The sequence below is a fragment of the Callospermophilus lateralis genome, chromosome 2 (assembly GCF_048772815.1).
Source record: "Callospermophilus lateralis isolate mCalLat2 chromosome 2, mCalLat2.hap1, whole genome shotgun sequence".
NCBI classification, from domain to species: domain Eukaryota; kingdom Metazoa; phylum Chordata; class Mammalia; order Rodentia; family Sciuridae; genus Callospermophilus; species Callospermophilus lateralis.
In genome coordinates this window covers 181,302,412-181,320,120 of record NC_135306.1, presented here as the reverse complement: position 1 = coordinate 181,320,120, position 17,709 = coordinate 181,302,412, and the positions used below count along the sequence as shown (strand labels likewise).

Genomic DNA, 17,709 nt, shown 5'->3' with positions numbered 1-17,709 from the left:
TTCAGAAATGTTGCACACACCTGTAATCCCAGCAGCTTGGGAGGCCAAGGCAGGAGAATCACGAATTCAAAGCCAGCCTCGGCAAAAAGCAAGGCACTAAGCAACTCATTGAGATCCTGTCTCTAAATAAAATACAAAATAGGGCTGGGTATGTGGCTCAGTGGTCGAGTACCCCCGAGTTCAATCCCAGTACCTCCATTATGGCCAAAAACTGATTTATAGCATCACCTGGGCAAGACAAAAATCAGGTCATCTCCCAGATTACCAAGTCTCTGAAAAGGAATCATGGAACAGAGATGTGACTACATTCATGTCAAAAGGCTTTAGAGTCATGTGGTACTGAGAAATAATTACCCCACTACCTAGTCCCACTGTATCTCCCATTTATTTCTTTGATTCACTAAGTCACACTCAAATTTAAACTATCAGGGGGCTGGGGATGTGGCTCAAGCGGTAGCGCACTCGCCTGCCATGCGTGCGGCCCGGGTTCGATCCTCAGCACCACATACAAAAAAAGATGTTGTGTCTGCCAAGAACTAAAAAATAAATATTAAAAAAAAAAAATTTGAACTATCAGGCAGCTAACCCTATGGAGGGCTGGGGTGGGAAGGGGCGTCTATTATCAATCCTACTTCACCTTACCCTAAACTGAGACAGTAGTTACATAACTTGCCTAAGGTCACAGAAAAACCTTTTGTGCTTCAGTACCCCTCCCTGGATTCCAGCTGTTGCCATACTTCATTTCTGCTTCTGGTGAGATGTTTTCCTCCTTTCCCTTCACAAATTAGATTATGTTGCTGAATCACAGTACATCTCAATCTTCCAGTCTTCCCTGAGCTTTTCATTGTCAAACTTTCATTACTGAATGGGTTTTTCAATCAGTACTGCAAGATGGATATCCAAGACAGATGTCCTTCCAAGCTTTGCCCTATACTATTATATCCAACAAATTCCATAAACGAATGGGATATTTTTAAATTATACATCAAAAAAATGGGGAGATGAGAGAACTCAAAAATAAATAAATAAATATTCTTCAACTAGGTAACCGTAGTCATAAGATTGATAGGAAACAAATAAAATCTGAAAAAAAACTAATCTTGTTATCCAGGGAAGCCACGTAATTCCTGTTATTAAGGAGACCTATAAACTGGGACACAATAATTAAAAATTAAGTCTAAAATAAAAAAGTAAGACCACCTAGATATACTTTTATGTATTCAGGTCAAATAGCTTCTAGAGTACAGAAAAACAAATGCAGACAATAAAAGATAAAGATTTCTTTTCCTCAACATTCCATAATCTTGATTGGCTTTTCCAGATATTATTTCAAGTCATCAATGCCTGCAGACCCCACTCTTCACCTAGAGAAACATTAGTTCTGACTTTGCTCAAGTTAACAGACAAGTTGAGTTCTGCTTTCCATTCACTTTCCCCAAATTAAAATGAGACTCAGTAACTATAAAATTCATGAGACAAGAAAGATAATAAGTAAAAGTTCCATCAGCTTTTAAAACAACAGTAGAGAAACATACACAGCAATTCATAGATGATCCATTAACAACTATTTTCAAATGCTGGAAGCATACTCACATAGTACCGTGTCTGCTATTCCAGAACACAGGAAAGAATATTTTAGATTGGTGGGGGTGAATATAATTCTTAACGTCAACAACTTAAGAAAGTCCAAATTTTAAACAGACTCAGAAATTAGCTTTTACCAGGCCCTAGAAAACTAGTTAAAGCAGAGAATAAATGAACATCTGTCAGGAATGACAGATATCTGAACACTGAGAACAGTTAAAGAATGCTAAATTAGATGTCATCTAAGAACTCATTACAGGATAATTTTTCAAGCAGGTTAAAAGTATTCAGAATTTTTAAAAAAGATAGCTAAATGTGTTGGTGCACTCCTGCAATCTTAGGAAATCAGGAGGTTAAGTAAGGCAGGAGGATCACAAATTCCCAGCCAGCCTGTGAGACCCTTTCTCAAAAAATATATATGAAGATATAAATATAAAAATATAAAGAGTTCTAGTACCAGGTTGGGGATGTGGCTCAAGTGGTAGAACACTCGCCTGGCATGCATGAGTGAGGCACTGGGTTCGATCCTCAGCATCACATAAAAATAAAATAAAGATATTGTGTCCACCTTAAAAAAAAAATTATATGTTCTAGTATCACCTATTTTGAATTAAATATCTTAAAAAGTCACGGGGCAGGGTGGCACAGGCCTATAATCCCAGCAGTTTGGCTAGGGAGGTCAAGTTTAAATCTGGCCTCAGCAACTCAGCAAGGCCCTGAGCAACTTAGCAAGATTCTGTCTCTCAATAAAACAAAAATTTAAAAAAAAAAAAAAAATGGCTGGGGACATGGCCTAATTGTTAAGCACCTCTGGATTCAACCCCAGGTATCAAAAAAAAAAAAAAAAAAAAAAACCACTTTAAGAAAAATCTAAAGCTTGGATTTGGCATGTAGCTCAGTGGTAAAGTATACTGCCCAGCACGAACAAAGCCCTGGGTTCAATTCCCAGCACCACAAAAAAATAAAAGAAAAAAAGGTCTAAAGCTTGTAAACTTGAAAAAACAAATGATTACAGTGTCAAAGGATACCTTTTGAATTATTAGTTGCTTTAACCAAGCTACTCATGAGGATTTCACATAGGTCATTTATACACATTCCTTTAGAGTTCAATGCAAAAAGATGTGAATCTTAATTCGAAATGGAGACCAGGAGGGATTTTTTAGTGATTAAAGTACATAACAGGGACTGGGATGTGGCTCAAGCGGTAGCATGCACACCTGGCATGCATTCGGCCCAGGTTCGATCCTCAGCACCACATACAAACAAAGATGTTGTGTCTGCCAAAAACTAAAAAAAAATAAATAAATATTAAAATTCTTAAAAAAAAAAAAAGTACATAGCAATTAATTCTATGTTTAAATAACAGTATTGGCCGAAATGCAAAAATGTCTAACTTATGACAGTTCTAATGTGAAGCATTATCTTTGTTCTCCTAAATGACTATTCCCAAATTTTGCTTATTATCCAGAATATTTTACTTGCTGCCCACCTGAAACAATAATAAAAATTCTATTTTAACTTAAAAAAAAAACCACTGCAAGTAAATAACTGTACAAAAAGCATTTTTACCCTCATGGATTAATCAATTTTAATGGATTTCCCCTCCCATCTTAGGAGTTTTGTTAAGGAAGCTACACATATCTCTTCGTAATGACAATCTAACTTGGAAATATACTTAGCATATATGTGCAACGAAGCACTGGGTCTGACACACAATGGAATACAAAAATTGATAATCTCTGGCCCCAATTAGCTTACCACCAATTAGAAAAACATCAAGGTTAAGAACATAAAGCAGTAAAAAATGTCAAGGACGTGATGGGTAGAGACAATAGGTAGTAAAAGTTATTAAAGGAAACAGACTACTTTAATTAAGCTTAGTCAAAAAGCATACCTTCCTCTTTCCTCAGGAAATATGAATTTTGAACTCTACCCAATAAAGGTCTCTTTCTATTCGTGGTTTTTACACTCATATTTCTATCTAACAATATCATTAGTAGAAAAAAATTTTAAAATGAGCTCAAGCCAAACAATTTTCAGTTCTAACTTTGGCTGAACTTTCCTTCTGACACTTCTCTCTCTTCTCCAATGTATATCTATCATTTACTTCCCCGGGGGGGGGGGGGGGGGGGGGAGAAGAACCACTTACTAGAAGATATCTAGGAACTTGGAACATAAGAATTGAGGTGGAAAGGTTGTCACACCTGCTATTTCTCTCCACTGGTAATGCTTTCCCAAAATTTTTCTGGTTTACAATATACCAGGCGCTTTAGTGGAAACTGGCAAATGTACATTTGGGGCTTACCTACTCAAGAAGAAAAACTTCACAATTTAAGCTTTAAAAGTTAATTTCAACTACTAAGAAAAAATAAATGTTTTTTTAAAAAGTAAATATCATTACAACAATAGCTGATACACCAGACTTCACCATACTGATGTTCTCAGAACCCCATTATGTGGACAACCTAGAAAGTTCAGCAATAAGATATTAATAAAGATCAAAAAAAAATTTGAAAATGAAAAGCATTTTTCTTTCTCATTCAGCTTGTCAAAACGAAGAAATTCTAATTTAAAGGATTTGAAGCAAAAGGTCTTACTTGGTTCTACACAACAATTAAACACTAAGAATTACACTAGTATTGTAGAACACTACAAATTCTAATTACCCCCATAAAACATTACAAGAGACATTGGAAATCACCCATTCCAACCTGGGTCTTTTTATATAAACATCTCTATTTCCTCTTCTATAAAATTAACTGTGCTAAATTCTAGGGTGTCTTTCAGCTCCTTTAAAAAAAAAAAAAACTTAAAAAGATTCTATAACAATGTGGTTTAATCTTTTACAAGTAAACATGCTTTTTTAAAATATGAAATAGTACTAATCTTCACATAGCCCTAAGAAATTACTTAAAATTATATTAAATTGTAGCTCAATCTGTAAATCACACAAAGTATATTCAAATATTTGCCACACACAAAGAATGCTAAAGTAAAATATTTTGGCCAGGTTAAAAAAAAAATCCATTCCATTATAATACTTATGATTCTGTGCTCACCTCTGAAAGAGACAGACCTATATTATCATAGAAATTCACAGCTTAACCTTTTAAAATACTTCCTTGATACATACGAATGTGGAGAGAAAGAGAAATATTAAGCAATATAACTTTTTTTCCTGTGGCAAGGTGAATGAAAAACAAAGTAATCTTGTCCTCAAATTAAGCATTATAGCCTTTTTTTCTGAGACAAGGTGAATGCAAAACAAAGTAACCTTGCCTTCTGCATTGCAGAGGAATAGCTCTTGCAACCAATGGAGAAGCTGATACATTGAAGATCCTAAATGTCAAGAAAATTCAGATGTTAGCCCCAAAAAAGATTTTACTTATAAAATAGTTAAGGATGGGTTTACTCCAAAATACTTAAAATAAATCCTGTACAACAGCTGCATCAAAAATTTTAAGTAGAGGCACAGGGCAATGTTCTAAAAAGTATCCTCACAACTCACATTCTTTTTTACATAAATAATATTAACTACAAAGACATAAAGTTCCTAAAGACTTTAAGGAGCAGTATAAAAACACTACTTTTTGGCATCAGTTTTGGTTACATATTGGTTACAGGCTTTGGTGTTTTTTTTTTTTTTTTTTTTTTTTAAGCAAGAGAACACTGGTTAATCTTTCATCTGCCAAAGTCACTAGAGTATAAACCTATTATATTTACAGAGTATAACATTTAAATGTCATCTACTCACACATCCCTTATTCTACTTCAAAATTGATTTCAACTTATAATCAAGTGAATTTTCTTTTCAGTTAACATTAGGACTTGGTTTCAAAATACCATCTTACATAGCCTAAGGCCCAATTCTGTACAAATGAACTAATGATGAAAACTAGGTAGTAAAACATTCAATCCAATATTACTGTATTTTATAATCAGTTAAAAAATTTGTGAATCAAGTTTTACATTTGATTCTCTTTATCACAACTGTATTTTTCTCTTCCTTAACATTCGTGTGCTTTTTATTAGCCCAAATTAAAAAAACACCAAGCCATTTTCTTGCATTATGTAATAGGATCATATTTCATCAACGTTAAGCATGCATTTTCACTGAACAGATGCTTAGCTTTCCTCTAAAGGCTCAAATAATTAGAAAATGCGTAAGTTTTTTCCAAATGAAATACACTCATTTCAATTCTCTTTTTTAAAGTGATACTATATCATCTATTAGTCATTTCTGTTAACATACTTGATTTTACAATCCAGCATTTTGGCCCAGAAGGTTCCAGTGTTGACTGGTAAGAATGAGATACAGTTCAAACACAAGTTGCAATTAAATTGACTAAAAAATAATAATAATCCAGCTGAAAAGAAAGGAGTTTTTCTAAAAAGGAATTCAAAACCGATTTGTAAGGCAAATCCTCTATTTTGCATTAGAAATAGGGCTCACTTCTGAAAAAAACAGTTATTAAATCCTCTCACACAGCAATCATTTAGTTAAAAAATAAAATAAAAACCATGTGTTTAAATTAGGAGAAAGCCTTGAGATTCTCATAAAGTAAAATATATCAGTATAAGTAAAAAATATAAGTACTGTTATCTCAACTATTTAACAAGTAGGTAAGTCTGTGACTTATCAAGAAGTCTCACCAAAGGGCTAGGGTTGTGGCTCAGTGGTGCCTCCCAAGTATGGGGCCCTGGGTTTGATCCTCATAAAATGAATAAAGATATTGTGTCCAACTACAACTAAAAAATAAATATTTTTTTTAAAAAGAAAGTCTAACCAAACTGTAACTTGATCTTTCCACCTCTATTTAGCACCACAAAACACGGAGACAGAAACTGAGATACTAAATATGTTAATTTTGTGCAGTTTGTTGAATCTCCATCATTACAAGGCAATCTTTCAGTACTATTTGCCCTGTCAGTAATCTTTATAATTAATATTACTAAATACATTTCTTTCTCTGCCATCATTTAGGGAAAAAGGATGCCGATGTATAGTAATTAATACACAACTATACACCAGTGATCATTTGATTCAAGTTCTCGAGGGCTTATAAATTAGCTTTCTTGTACTTTTTCATATAAACTAAACACTAGTATCCAAGTCACCTTATTAATAGATTGGCTGCTAATCAGTATATGACTTTATATGAATGCCTTTGAAGAATATACATTTCTATATTTAAAATATTACACCATTAATATTCCCATTCTAAAAGAAAATAAGACAATTCCTGGAAATTCTGAAAGTTAAGCCATTCAAGCATCAGCCAGATTAACAGAAATGTTTACTGCTGAATTAAAAGGATTTAAAGGCTGGGGTTATAACTCAGTTGGTAGAGCACTTGCCTAGCACATGTGAGGCACTGAGTTCTATCCTCAGCACCACATAAAAACAAAACAAAGGTATTGTGTTCATCTACTATACAATATTTTTTAAAAAGAGAATTTAAAAAAATACCCTAGTTAGTCTCAATTTCAAAATAGGGAGCAAAAGCTAAACCACAAGGCAAGACTCAGAAGATAGTTGCCTTAGGTAAGCTTACTCTATTCCACCTTTATAGTTATTTAAAATACTTTTTACCTCATTAATACATAAATCTATTATTCCAATTACTTATATTAAGACATATTTGTATACCAAAACAATAATCAAAAGAACTAGATTTCAAGATTTAATATCTCTCAATTAGAAATAAAGTCCAGGAAATTCAAGTAAAATCCCCAACCTTCAACATTGAAGGAAATGAGACAGAAGAATATCAAACCTTACTATTTGTTTTAAAACTCTCCCCAAAATGTAAAACGAATCAGTAAATAAGCAATTAAAATAACTGAGACCTAAATATCGCCATTTTTTTCAAATTTGCTTCCCACAGCCCAAATTTGAGCCAAACATTATCAACACCTGAAGTAACAGCCAGGTGGCTGGCTAAATATGCATTTTAATGTGATTTCTTTATAATTCGAGATGTTACACTAAATGCACTAGAAACAGGCAATTGGAAGCTATCAAAGCAAAGTTATATTTTACTTTTTAAGGTAAAAGGCAAGTTAGTACAATAATCAGATGTGATCACCCCATTTTTTGTACTACCTATTTGTGACACCCTTTCCACTGCTAATCTTACTGAAAAGTTGAATTGCTCTGTGAAGATCCTTTCTCTACCTAGCTCTACACACACACACATACACACAAACACAAATACACAGTTGATACACTGTCCTGCGCTGAAAGCATAAAATAAAAGGCCGACTTGAAGACATATCTCACCGTTATGGCCTAGAATAGTTAAATAATTAAAATTTTTAAATTGTGGGTGTGGCTCGATTTTTTGGAGGGGGGCGAGGGAAGCCAGTCCGGGCGGCTGCTGGTCTCTGCCCTCCCCCTCTGCTTTCGCTTTGTGCTCACAATGCAGCTCCTGTACAGCGCTTCCCTCTCCCCGCAGCCGCCGCCATGTTAGACACTCTCTCCATGTGCCCGGAGACCTAGCGACCGTCTCAAGCCCACCCTTGGCCCACCCCCGGCGAATCTCAATCATTGCAGTCCCCCTGCCCCTTTAAGAGTCCCCCAGGGGCAAAAAGTCGCAGCAAAAAATCATCTCACGACAGTCCTGGGTCTGAGGCTGTGGGGGCACCTACACAATTGAAACAAAGAGGGAGATGCAGGGGAGCCCCCCAGAGAGGGGCGGAGGACCGCAAATCCAAGACCCACTCCACCTGGGCCCGACGGCAGAGCGACCCTACTCCAGGCTCTAAACACACTTCGCTGCCGGGGAAGCACAGGGGCCACTCAGGACTCGAGGAGCCGGTAACGGAGAGGACAAACCCCACGGCAAGGGGACGCAGGCCACCCAACTCCACGAGGCAGTCGGTTGAGCCCGAGTCCCCCACCCGGCCCGCTCCATTTCTTCCCCTCTAGCCCCATCAAAGACAGCCGGCCTCGGTGAGAGAGAGGTCCTGGCTACAGGCCCCCGCCCTTGGCATCCCACCCCCGCAGGCCAAGAGGCCAGACCCACAGCGGGAGGACTAAAGAGGCCTGGGGCAGCGCGAGTCCGCATCAGGTGACAGGCACCTCCCCTAGGAGCCCGTTTTGCGGGCATCGAGCGCCGGTTCACCGTGGAGACGCGGCGTGGGGGCGGCGGGACCTGATGAAGCGCCAGACATGGGAGGAAGTCAAAGCTACGGCTGCAGGGTCAGGGGGCGCCGGTCCCGGCCGCCGCAAGCCCCCCCTCTCCCGCCAACTCCTAGCACCTTTTTCTTCTCCAGGTTCCGAAGTTTCTTGTCGATCACCCCGAGAATCTGCTTCATGGCCTCGGTCTGGACAGCGCCGGTGCCGGTTGCTGGGTGCTGAGAAGCCGGCGCAGCTGCTCCGGCCCCCGCCGCCGCCTCACTCCCGGAGGAACCCGACGGCGGTGGCGGTCCAGACGACTTGCTGCCGCTTCCGCTGTGGCTGGTGGCCGAGGGCATCTTTAGACCGAGAGGAGAGAGAAGAAAAAGCGGGAGGAAGGACAAGAGCGGCGAGTCAGGAGACGGACGGAGCGAGACGCGGGACAAAACGCGCAGCCGGCGGGAGCTTGCGCGAGTGGTGGGGGAGGGGGCGGCGCGCGCCGCCGGCAGGAAGAGAACGCGGGCGCGCGCGCGACCCGCCAGCGGGGCGCCCGGCCGCCCCGCCCCGCCCCCGCGCGAGCCCAGGCTCGGCCCGCCCGCCCCGGGGCACCGTACTCGGGCCGGGGGCGGGGCCTCCCAGCGCGGCCGCCAACGGCCAGTACAACGGTCCCACCGGGGCGGGCCAGGACTCGTCGCCTTCCGAGGGAGGGGAAAGAGAGGTCAGGGCCAGGGGTGGAGAAAGGAACTGAAAATGGCTGGAGGAGTGGGGAGGACTTGAGGACTAGCCCCTCGCGACGCTCCGGCCGGTCCGGAGGTAAAGGACACTCGGGTGCAGCGGCCCTCTTCCCCTTCAGCGCCTTGGTCCGGGTGGCGCTCACCGTGCGCGCGCGGAGCCGCTGGAGATCCCGAGTGGGCAGCTGAGGGGGCGAGGGTGGCGCTGCGTTCCGAGGAGTGTCGTGCGCTCCGTGGGCGCAGGCAGCTTCGCCCTGTCCCCGCTGCACCGAGAGCCGCTCCTAGTGAGGCGAGCGCCGGCAGCGGGAGGGACTTAGCCAGCCAGCCCTCGGGGCGCGGGGGGGCGGGAGAAGCGGGCCGCGGGGGCCTTCGCGGCCGTCGGGCTGCCCGGCGCGAACGCCTGCCGGGAAGCGCCTGTCCTGCCCCCTCCCCGCACGGTCTAAGCCCTTGAGCCGGGGGCCGTCCACACGGAGCAGGTCGGAACGGACCCCGGAGTCCGTAGTAGCGGTGTGTTGAGTTTTGAGCAAAATCGAAGCTGGGGTCCTTCAGGCGAAGTCGCTTGGCGTCCAAACGGGGACAATAGGTGTCAAGCAGCTGCTGTGGAGCTGGCGACTGCCCCAGGAAGATCCCTTATTTGGTGGGGGTGGGGGCAAAGGGGTACGTGGGGTGGGTGGATGGTGCATTCCCTATTTCTAGAATTCTTTTTGTAATGCAGAGCGAGTAAACTTCCTCACCCCAAGAGGTCTTCTGAAAAAAAGGACAATTCGCTTCTTCCCCACAAAACAATCACCCAGTGACCCAGGAGTTCTCTGTAGAATGCATGGGGAATGAGCGTGGTTGGTGGCTTTTGAAGTCTTGAAACTATGGGCTCAAGTTAAAAATCATTTTCGGCCGCTTTGAGCTGACATGTGTCTCATAGGCCTAAGTATTATGAATTATTAGGCATTTCATTTGTTTTAGATTTACCTAAAACTTTAAATAGAGTGTTGAATGGAATACCATTTTTTTCTCCCTCCAAGAGAATTATTCCGGGCTTGGGGTGGGGTGGGTGTGGACAGCAAACAAAATGAGAAACCAACTGCTGGAGGGAAATGTATTAAAAGGATTATAATCAGTGGAAAATTCAGCAAAATAATATTGTATAGAAACAGTAAATTATCAATTTATAATGTAAATTCCATGAAAAAGGAGATTTGGATGAAAGTTCTACCAAACCCACTGTTCCCTAAGGAATAAAATGTGTAAGACTGGCTGGCAACTGTGCATCCTGAGGGATCCTGGGGAAACAACAGCCTCTGGCCTTGAGATATTACAGTTAGCTGCAAAGTCTCTTTATAATAGTCATTCAAATATTTATTGAACACCTTAGTGTATGCTAGGAACTCTTTGGTGCTACGGATTGTGATCAAAATCTCTAGTTTTGTTACAGCTGTTTACCGGTGACAAGTTATTGCTTCCCCAAATGCTGAAGTGTAACACAGAGAAGCACGCAGAGGCAAGTGTAGAGTGGAAAGTGGAGGCTTTATTAAAGGACAGCAGAAAGACTTCTACCCTGAGGAAGAAGGGGACCCAAAAGGCATAATCTGTGGAAGAGGGAGATCTTCCCTTTTTTTATAGCTAAGTTTTCCCATACTCAAGTCTTTTGTTTCCCTTTATCTTGCAGTGATAGAATGCAGGTGGGAAGACTCAAAAGGTGGGAGATAGGTGGGCTGAAGGAGAAATCTGGGCAGGAAGGGCCTGGGGCGGTTTTTGATTAGCACTTCCTGTTTGCTGGGAGCTGTCTCATTAACAGTTCCTTAGGATGAGTTGGGGCCTTGGGGACATGAACATTTCAATTTCCCCAAGTGCTGCTCTGTATTCTCTATAATGGCCTCCATTATCCTTATCTTACTTGATATTAGACCCTATTTACCTAACTACACTAACTACCTATCCTCAAATCTGGCTTCGGTTTCAGGAAGCTTACAGTCTAAAGTAGGGGGAAGACAGGTGCATGTCTGAACTGATAAAGGGAAAGCTTTGCTGAGTGATATAAGAACCAGGACTGCTGAAGAAAGTGCAGAAGAATGCCAAACAATTACCTTGAAGAATTTTCAGTTAAAGGAACACAGAGTACCAAGATCTAAACTGAGGATAAGCAGGGAGACCACCATGACTGAAGCACAGTAGGAGTTGAAGTCCAAGACAAAAAGGAGCCAGGCTTGTACAGCCTGATAGGCTACTGTGAGGACTGTGGCATTTGCTGAGTGAAATAGGGAGTCTCAGTTTCTTGGTCAACCTGTGGTTTAACCACTATTGCAGCTGTGGATAGAATTAACAAAGTGTTTTGGAGGTGATAGGGTGGAGCAAGAGCAGAAGCTAGGAAACCAGTGGGAGGCCATTGAAATAATCCAGCCCAAATTTGATAGCTAGGGACAAGGTCAAACAGTGAAGGTCATGACTAGGGTTGATTCATTATGTATTGTAAAAGTGGAGCCAGCAGATTTGCTAACCAGTTGTATGTCAGATATGAGAGAAGTGAAAGTTGATCTAAGGTTATTCAAGATGTAAGGACCTAAACTATACTTAGCACTATGATAAACAATTATACTTGGCCTAGAGGCTGGAAAGAAAGATTACAAGAAATGCAACTCCAAGTATACTCTACCCAACCGCTATCAACTATCATTACATTAACACTGACTTCAGGCCAGACCTACTGAGTTAATCTGCATTTTAATAAATTTTCAGGAGGTTATTATGTACATTAAAGTTTGAAAAATAACTGATTCTTCAGAACTTGACCAATGTTATTGAGATCAGATATATAGTCCAGTAGACAAATTCTCAGACCTGCAGAAATTTCTGTGAAGCCCAGCAATTTGTGATTTAATAAGCCTCCTGGGTGATTCTGGTGCATGTCATAGTATGAGAAAGAGACTTCTAGGGACTGGGGTTGTGGCTCAGTGGGAGAGCACTCACCTAGTACATCTGAGACCCTAGATTAGATCCTTAGTACCACATTAAAATAAAGGTATTGTGTCCAACTATAAATATATATTTTTATATATATAAATTTATTAAAAAAGACTTTTAATGATTCAGGTTTGATTTGAAAAGGGTTTGTGATGTGCTAAAGAGAGACCCCTTCTGCTTTTCCTTGATATTTAACCAAGTAGCAGTTACCTGAGGTAAAAACTGATGGTAGCTAAATTAGGATTTTCAAGAAAAAGAAAAGATGTTTAAGGGGAAGCAAGATGAGAAGATGAGTGAGTCAACACAGAAAACAAAGATTCTCTTTTGGGGGTTCAGCTTATCCCATAGGGTATCAAATGGGTCCATTTCACAACCCATAGGATAGCAAGCTAAGCTAAATTATTCCACAGTAGTGACCCTGAAAGTTCTTTAACACTGGAATCCTCAGACTATAGTCCTGTGTCCAAGTGGCCCTCCATCTGTTTGGTTTTGGTTTTGTTTTTGTTTTTTTGTGGTGCTGGGGATTGAACTCAGTGCCTTGTGCATACTAGACAAGCACTCTACCAACTAAGCTATACCCCATCCCTGTTTTGGTTTTAATATTTTTTTTAGTTATAGATGCACATAATATTTTTATGTGGTGCTGAAGATCTAACCCAGTGCTTCATGCATTCAAGGCAAGTGCTCTACCACTGAGCCACAACCCCAGGCCCTTCCATCTGTTTTTATAAATAAAACAGCCACATCCCTTCATAAAGAAATGCTCTATGGTCAATTGCATGCCACACAAAGCAGAGTTGAATAGTTGTGACACAGAGAGTAGGGTGTGCATAACAAAATACCATCTCTTCCTTTACCAAGAAAGTTCACAAATTCTTGGCTTAAAGCAATAATTGGCATACATCCATCACAGTTCAACCGAAGGCTTTGCTCGTAGTGGTCACTCAGTAGATTCAAGCTGATGGTGAAGCCATATCTCAAGTGTTGCTAATAATTGTGCCCTTAAGGAGAGTGTCTCTGGTAGTCAAATTGGTCCAGACATGCAATGTGTGCCAGGTTATATTACTCCTTCAACCATAAGAGGATCAAGAAATGCTATTCTAGCAGATGCCTGGTAAGAAACTGGGTGAACCCAATATATCTGGTGAACATACATAGCTATTGTGCTTTCACTTCCTATAGTATGTCATCTCGATTCCATTTCCTTGATTTTGTGAATTCTTGCAGTGTCAGCAGGTCCAGAAGACCAATAAATATAATGCAAAACTGTTTTTAGGCTGACTTCCTGCACAGTTCAGTGATAACTGCTCCACAAATTTTATAAGGATTAAAACATTATGTATCTCAAAATTACACAATGGGAGAATATAAAAAGTCATTAGCTTATTCGAAATTGTAAGTACAACTAGTCAGGATATATATTATTTCAGGAATGAGAATACTTAGCAGCACAACTCCCCCAAAGGTAATAGTTTACCCTTCAGGCAGTAATAATTTCTTTCCCCCAGTACTGGGAATTGAACCCAGGAGCACTGAGCTACATCTCCAGCCTTTTTTATTTATTTTTTGAGACAGGATGTTACTAAATTGCTGGAGTGGCCTCAAACTTGCAATCCCATGCCTCAGCCTCCCCAGTTGCTGGGATTACAGGAGTGTGCCACAGCTTTTGGCTGATTTATTTTTTTAATCCTGAGAATCTAAAATTTTAAAGGTCTCCTAAGCACTAAATCGTTGAAGACATGAAAAATGTTATGGAGAGATATAGGTCCTGTATTTGGGGTTTTTTCCACTTGTATAGATTTCCAGTGGATTCAAATTTGCAAAGGGGAGAAGTATATAAACCTCACTAGTTCTCATCCTTGATGCTATGCTTCTAGAGTGGGCAAGGACCACCAACTTCAAAATCACCTGGGATTCTTTTGAAATGAAGATTCCTGGACTCCATCCGGGATGGAGCATCTACATTCAAGAATCTGAGACCTACAGCAATACATTTTAAAACTCAAAACTCCCCTTTTGGGGCTGAGGATGTGGCTCAAGTGGTAGCGCGCTCGCCTGGCATGCCGGGCCGCTGGGTTTGATCCTCAGCACCACATAAAAATAGTGATGTTATGTCCACCGAAAACTGAAAAATAAATATTAAAAATTTCTCTCTCAAAAAAAAAAATCCCCTTTGCACATTCAAGTTTGTGAATCTCTGTTCCATATAAGAAGACTGACTGTACATGCCACTCATTTTCACACACAAAAAAAAGTGCCAAGAATATTCAAACAAAATTCTTTTCATGGTTGCCTTTTTTTCTCTCAGGGAGTGTTTTAAGAATCTCTTAAGTAGGGCAGGTTGACAACGGCTTGGCAGGTAGAAAAGGACAGCAAACTCAAGTGCTGATTCTGGAAGAAACAAATGGATTCCAAGATGGGGGAGGAGAGAATGTGGAGAGAGACCTGCTGAGAAAAGAATGCACTCAGAATGGTGAATAGCAGGTGAGGGTGAGGGAAGGGAAGGGTGACTCAGCAAGTCTGCAGTGCACTAAGGTACATTACATTGGAAAAGCTGATAGGCAAGAAAAAGGAGGGCGGATTGGAGCAGTTAGACTGCGGCGATCCTCCAATCTCTGGCCGGCCTTGTTAAAGCCCTGCTAGCTGGACCCGCCCCCTGAGCTTCTGAATGAGTAGAGGCGGGGCGGGGCCGATGTTTGCATACCATGTGCTTTAAGACTCAGGTAAGTTTTATAGTGATGTTGATTCTCCAGGTCTGGGGACGACATTTTAAGAACTATTGAATTAGAGCAACTTTTAAAAATATTAACTGTTGAAGCAAGGAAAAATCTAAGGGGAAGATATTTTTCAAAGTAATCCAAGATAATATAGTATATTATAAAATAATACTTTCTGCTGCTGGTTTTTATTTTATATTAAACAGGCTAGTCATCCTCTCTCCAGATTTTGCTTTCAGAGGGCAATGAGAGAAGGAACAAGCCAATTTTTCTCTAGGCCCTCCTTGTCTAATCCCAAAGCCTCTGACAGTCCTACTGCAAGATTACATTACTGTATGTTTTTTGGAGGTAAAGCTGAATTCTGTGCTCCCATTCACCTAAAGAAAAAAAAAAAATTCTTTAAGATGATCCAGGCTGGTTTGATAAGAAAATTGAAAACAACAAAAAAAAAAAAAGAAGAAGAAGGAGGAGGAGGAGGGAAAAAGAGGAGGGGGGAGGAGGAGAAGGGAGGGAGGATAGTGTGGCAAGGAATACATTTGTGTAACTTTTTCACCAAAAAAAAAAGAAAAAAAACATTATTTTTTAAACCTCTGCTTTTTAAGGAATTGCAAATCATACAAGCTTATTGCAAATAATTCAGATAAGAAATAAATTGTGCAAAAAATAAAACTGTTGTATAACAACTTTATTCTCATGTAACACATCATAAATTCAACCCAAAGTGTACAATTCAGCAGTTTTTAATATATTTGGAAGGTAAAGCAACTATCACCATTATTTAACTTTGCTATATTTTTATCACCCCTCCCCAAGTAATTAGTACTCCATTAGCAATCACTCTGTTTATCCTTCTCTCCAGGCCCAGGTTTTCACTAGTCTATTTTCTGTATCTATGGATTTACTCATTCTGGACACTTTATGTAGTTGGTACCTTACAATTTGTGGCCTTTGTGTCTGGATGATTTCATTTAGTATTTTCAAGATCCATCCATGTTGAAGCATGTATTTCATTCAATGACCAAGATCCCATTGTACTAATAATTACACCTCTCCATTCATCAGCTAATAGACTTGTAGATTATTTCCACTTTTTGATTTATATGAATAAGGCTGCTGTGAGCATTCATGTACAAGTCTGTAGTGTGAACATGTTTTTAAGTTGCTAGGTATATACCTAGAGTAAAATTGTTGGGTTATATGGTAACTCTGTTTAACTTTTTTTTTTTTTTGAATATTTTTTTTTAGTTGTAGATGGACTCAGTACTTTTTTATTTATTTATTTTATGTGGTGCTGAGAATCGAACCCACAAGTGCTAGGCAAGCACTCTACCACTGAGCCACAACCCCAGCCCCCTCTGTCTAACTTTTTAAGCAACCGCCAAAGTCTTTTTCAAAGTGACTATACCATTCTATTCCCACCAGCCATACAAGAGGGTTCCAATTTCTTCACATCCTTGTCAACTCTTATTATTGTCTTTTTTTTTTTTTTAAGGTTTTAGAATGTGAGCATACAGCCTTTAATGTTATTGTCTTTTTATCCTAGCTGTACTAGTGAATATCTGAGTGTGTCTCTCTTTCCTTTTGGTTTGGGAATTGAACCCTTGTGTATGCTAGGCAAGTACTCTACCACTGAGCTACACCCCCAGCCCTTAGTGAGTGTATCACAATGAAAAGTAGTATCTCACTGTGGTTTAGATCTGCTTTGCTGGCTATTTTTAAACAAAAGTTAGATTCTTCCCTTCTTTGGGTAGTTTAGGTATGAGTTTGCCAGAACACCTGGGAAAGAGAATCACATTTCAAGGTCTTATACTTTATAAATCAGGATTGTCACAGCTCTGATGTCTACACTGCCAGCCAATGCTACAAAGTATCTAGGTGATGAGACTTTAGGAAGAGAGTTCCAGGAAAATACACCAGCAATGGGTGGATATGCAAGCATGTCTAATATTTCAGACTTGACTTAAACTTAGGCAAGATAGACAGTTGCTTGCCTAAAAGTTTGATTTTAGCATAAGGAGTCTCCAGCTCCTTTTTATTCCTGCAAATCTATCTACTTAACAGCACTCGGCAATTTATGTGTGCCAGGCACTGTACATGTTGATTCACATAATGAATAAGACATAATACTATGGCCTTGAGGAAATCAGTGTTGAAGACGGTAGACAGAAAAAGAAATAAAATCTAGGGTAGTATACCACATGAGGTATCAGTACCCAGTCACCAAAATGGTTAAAGTTTTAAAAATTGAAATGTACAAGGAACATAGAACAACTAGAAGTCTCATACTCTGCTGGTGGGAGCGTACACTGCTCACACCATTTTAGAATCGTATTTAGCATTATCTCTTCAAATTGCATATTCAATGTATCCTATAATACAGAAATTCTATGTGTGTATATATTTAGTAGAAATGCAAATGTACAGTTATTGAAAGACATGTACAAGAATTTTTTATAGTAATATTGTGACCTTTTAGTAACCAAAAATGGAAACAACTTAAATGTCTATCAATAGTAGGATCTAAGTGGTATATTTGTTTAATGGAATATTATACAGCAGTGAAAATGAACAGATCATGGTTATTAGCAATGACATGGAGGAA

The 17,709-nt window shown here is 40.1% G+C and overlaps 1 protein-coding gene and 1 long non-coding RNA gene across 5 annotated transcripts in view; one reads left to right on the top strand and one right to left on the bottom strand.

Annotated features, from left to right (window-relative positions):
* Positions 1-9,739, bottom strand: part of Caprin1 (cell cycle associated protein 1) — a 40,089-nt gene extending 30,350 nt beyond the window's left edge. Inside the window, exons 1-2 of one of the 2 annotated variants that reach the window (XM_076847033.1) lie at positions 9,582-9,739; positions 8,848-9,063 (exon numbers count right to left, since the gene is read on the bottom strand). In XM_076847033.1, the coding sequence (XP_076703148.1) occupies positions 8,848-9,063 (216 nt within the window). In that variant the 5' untranslated portion in view covers positions 9,582-9,739. Of the gene's footprint in view, positions 1-8,847; positions 9,186-9,581 lie in introns of those variants that run through there. The other variant, XM_076847034.1, reaches the window with a different exon arrangement.
* Positions 9,433-17,709, top strand: part of LOC143392858 (uncharacterized) — a 76,821-nt gene continuing 68,544 nt past the window's right edge. For all 3 annotated transcript variants that reach the window (XR_013090424.2, XR_013090422.2, XR_013090423.1), the window contains exon 1: positions 9,433-9,517. This is a non-coding gene — a long non-coding RNA (uncharacterized LOC143392858). The remainder of the gene's footprint in view (positions 9,518-17,709) is intronic.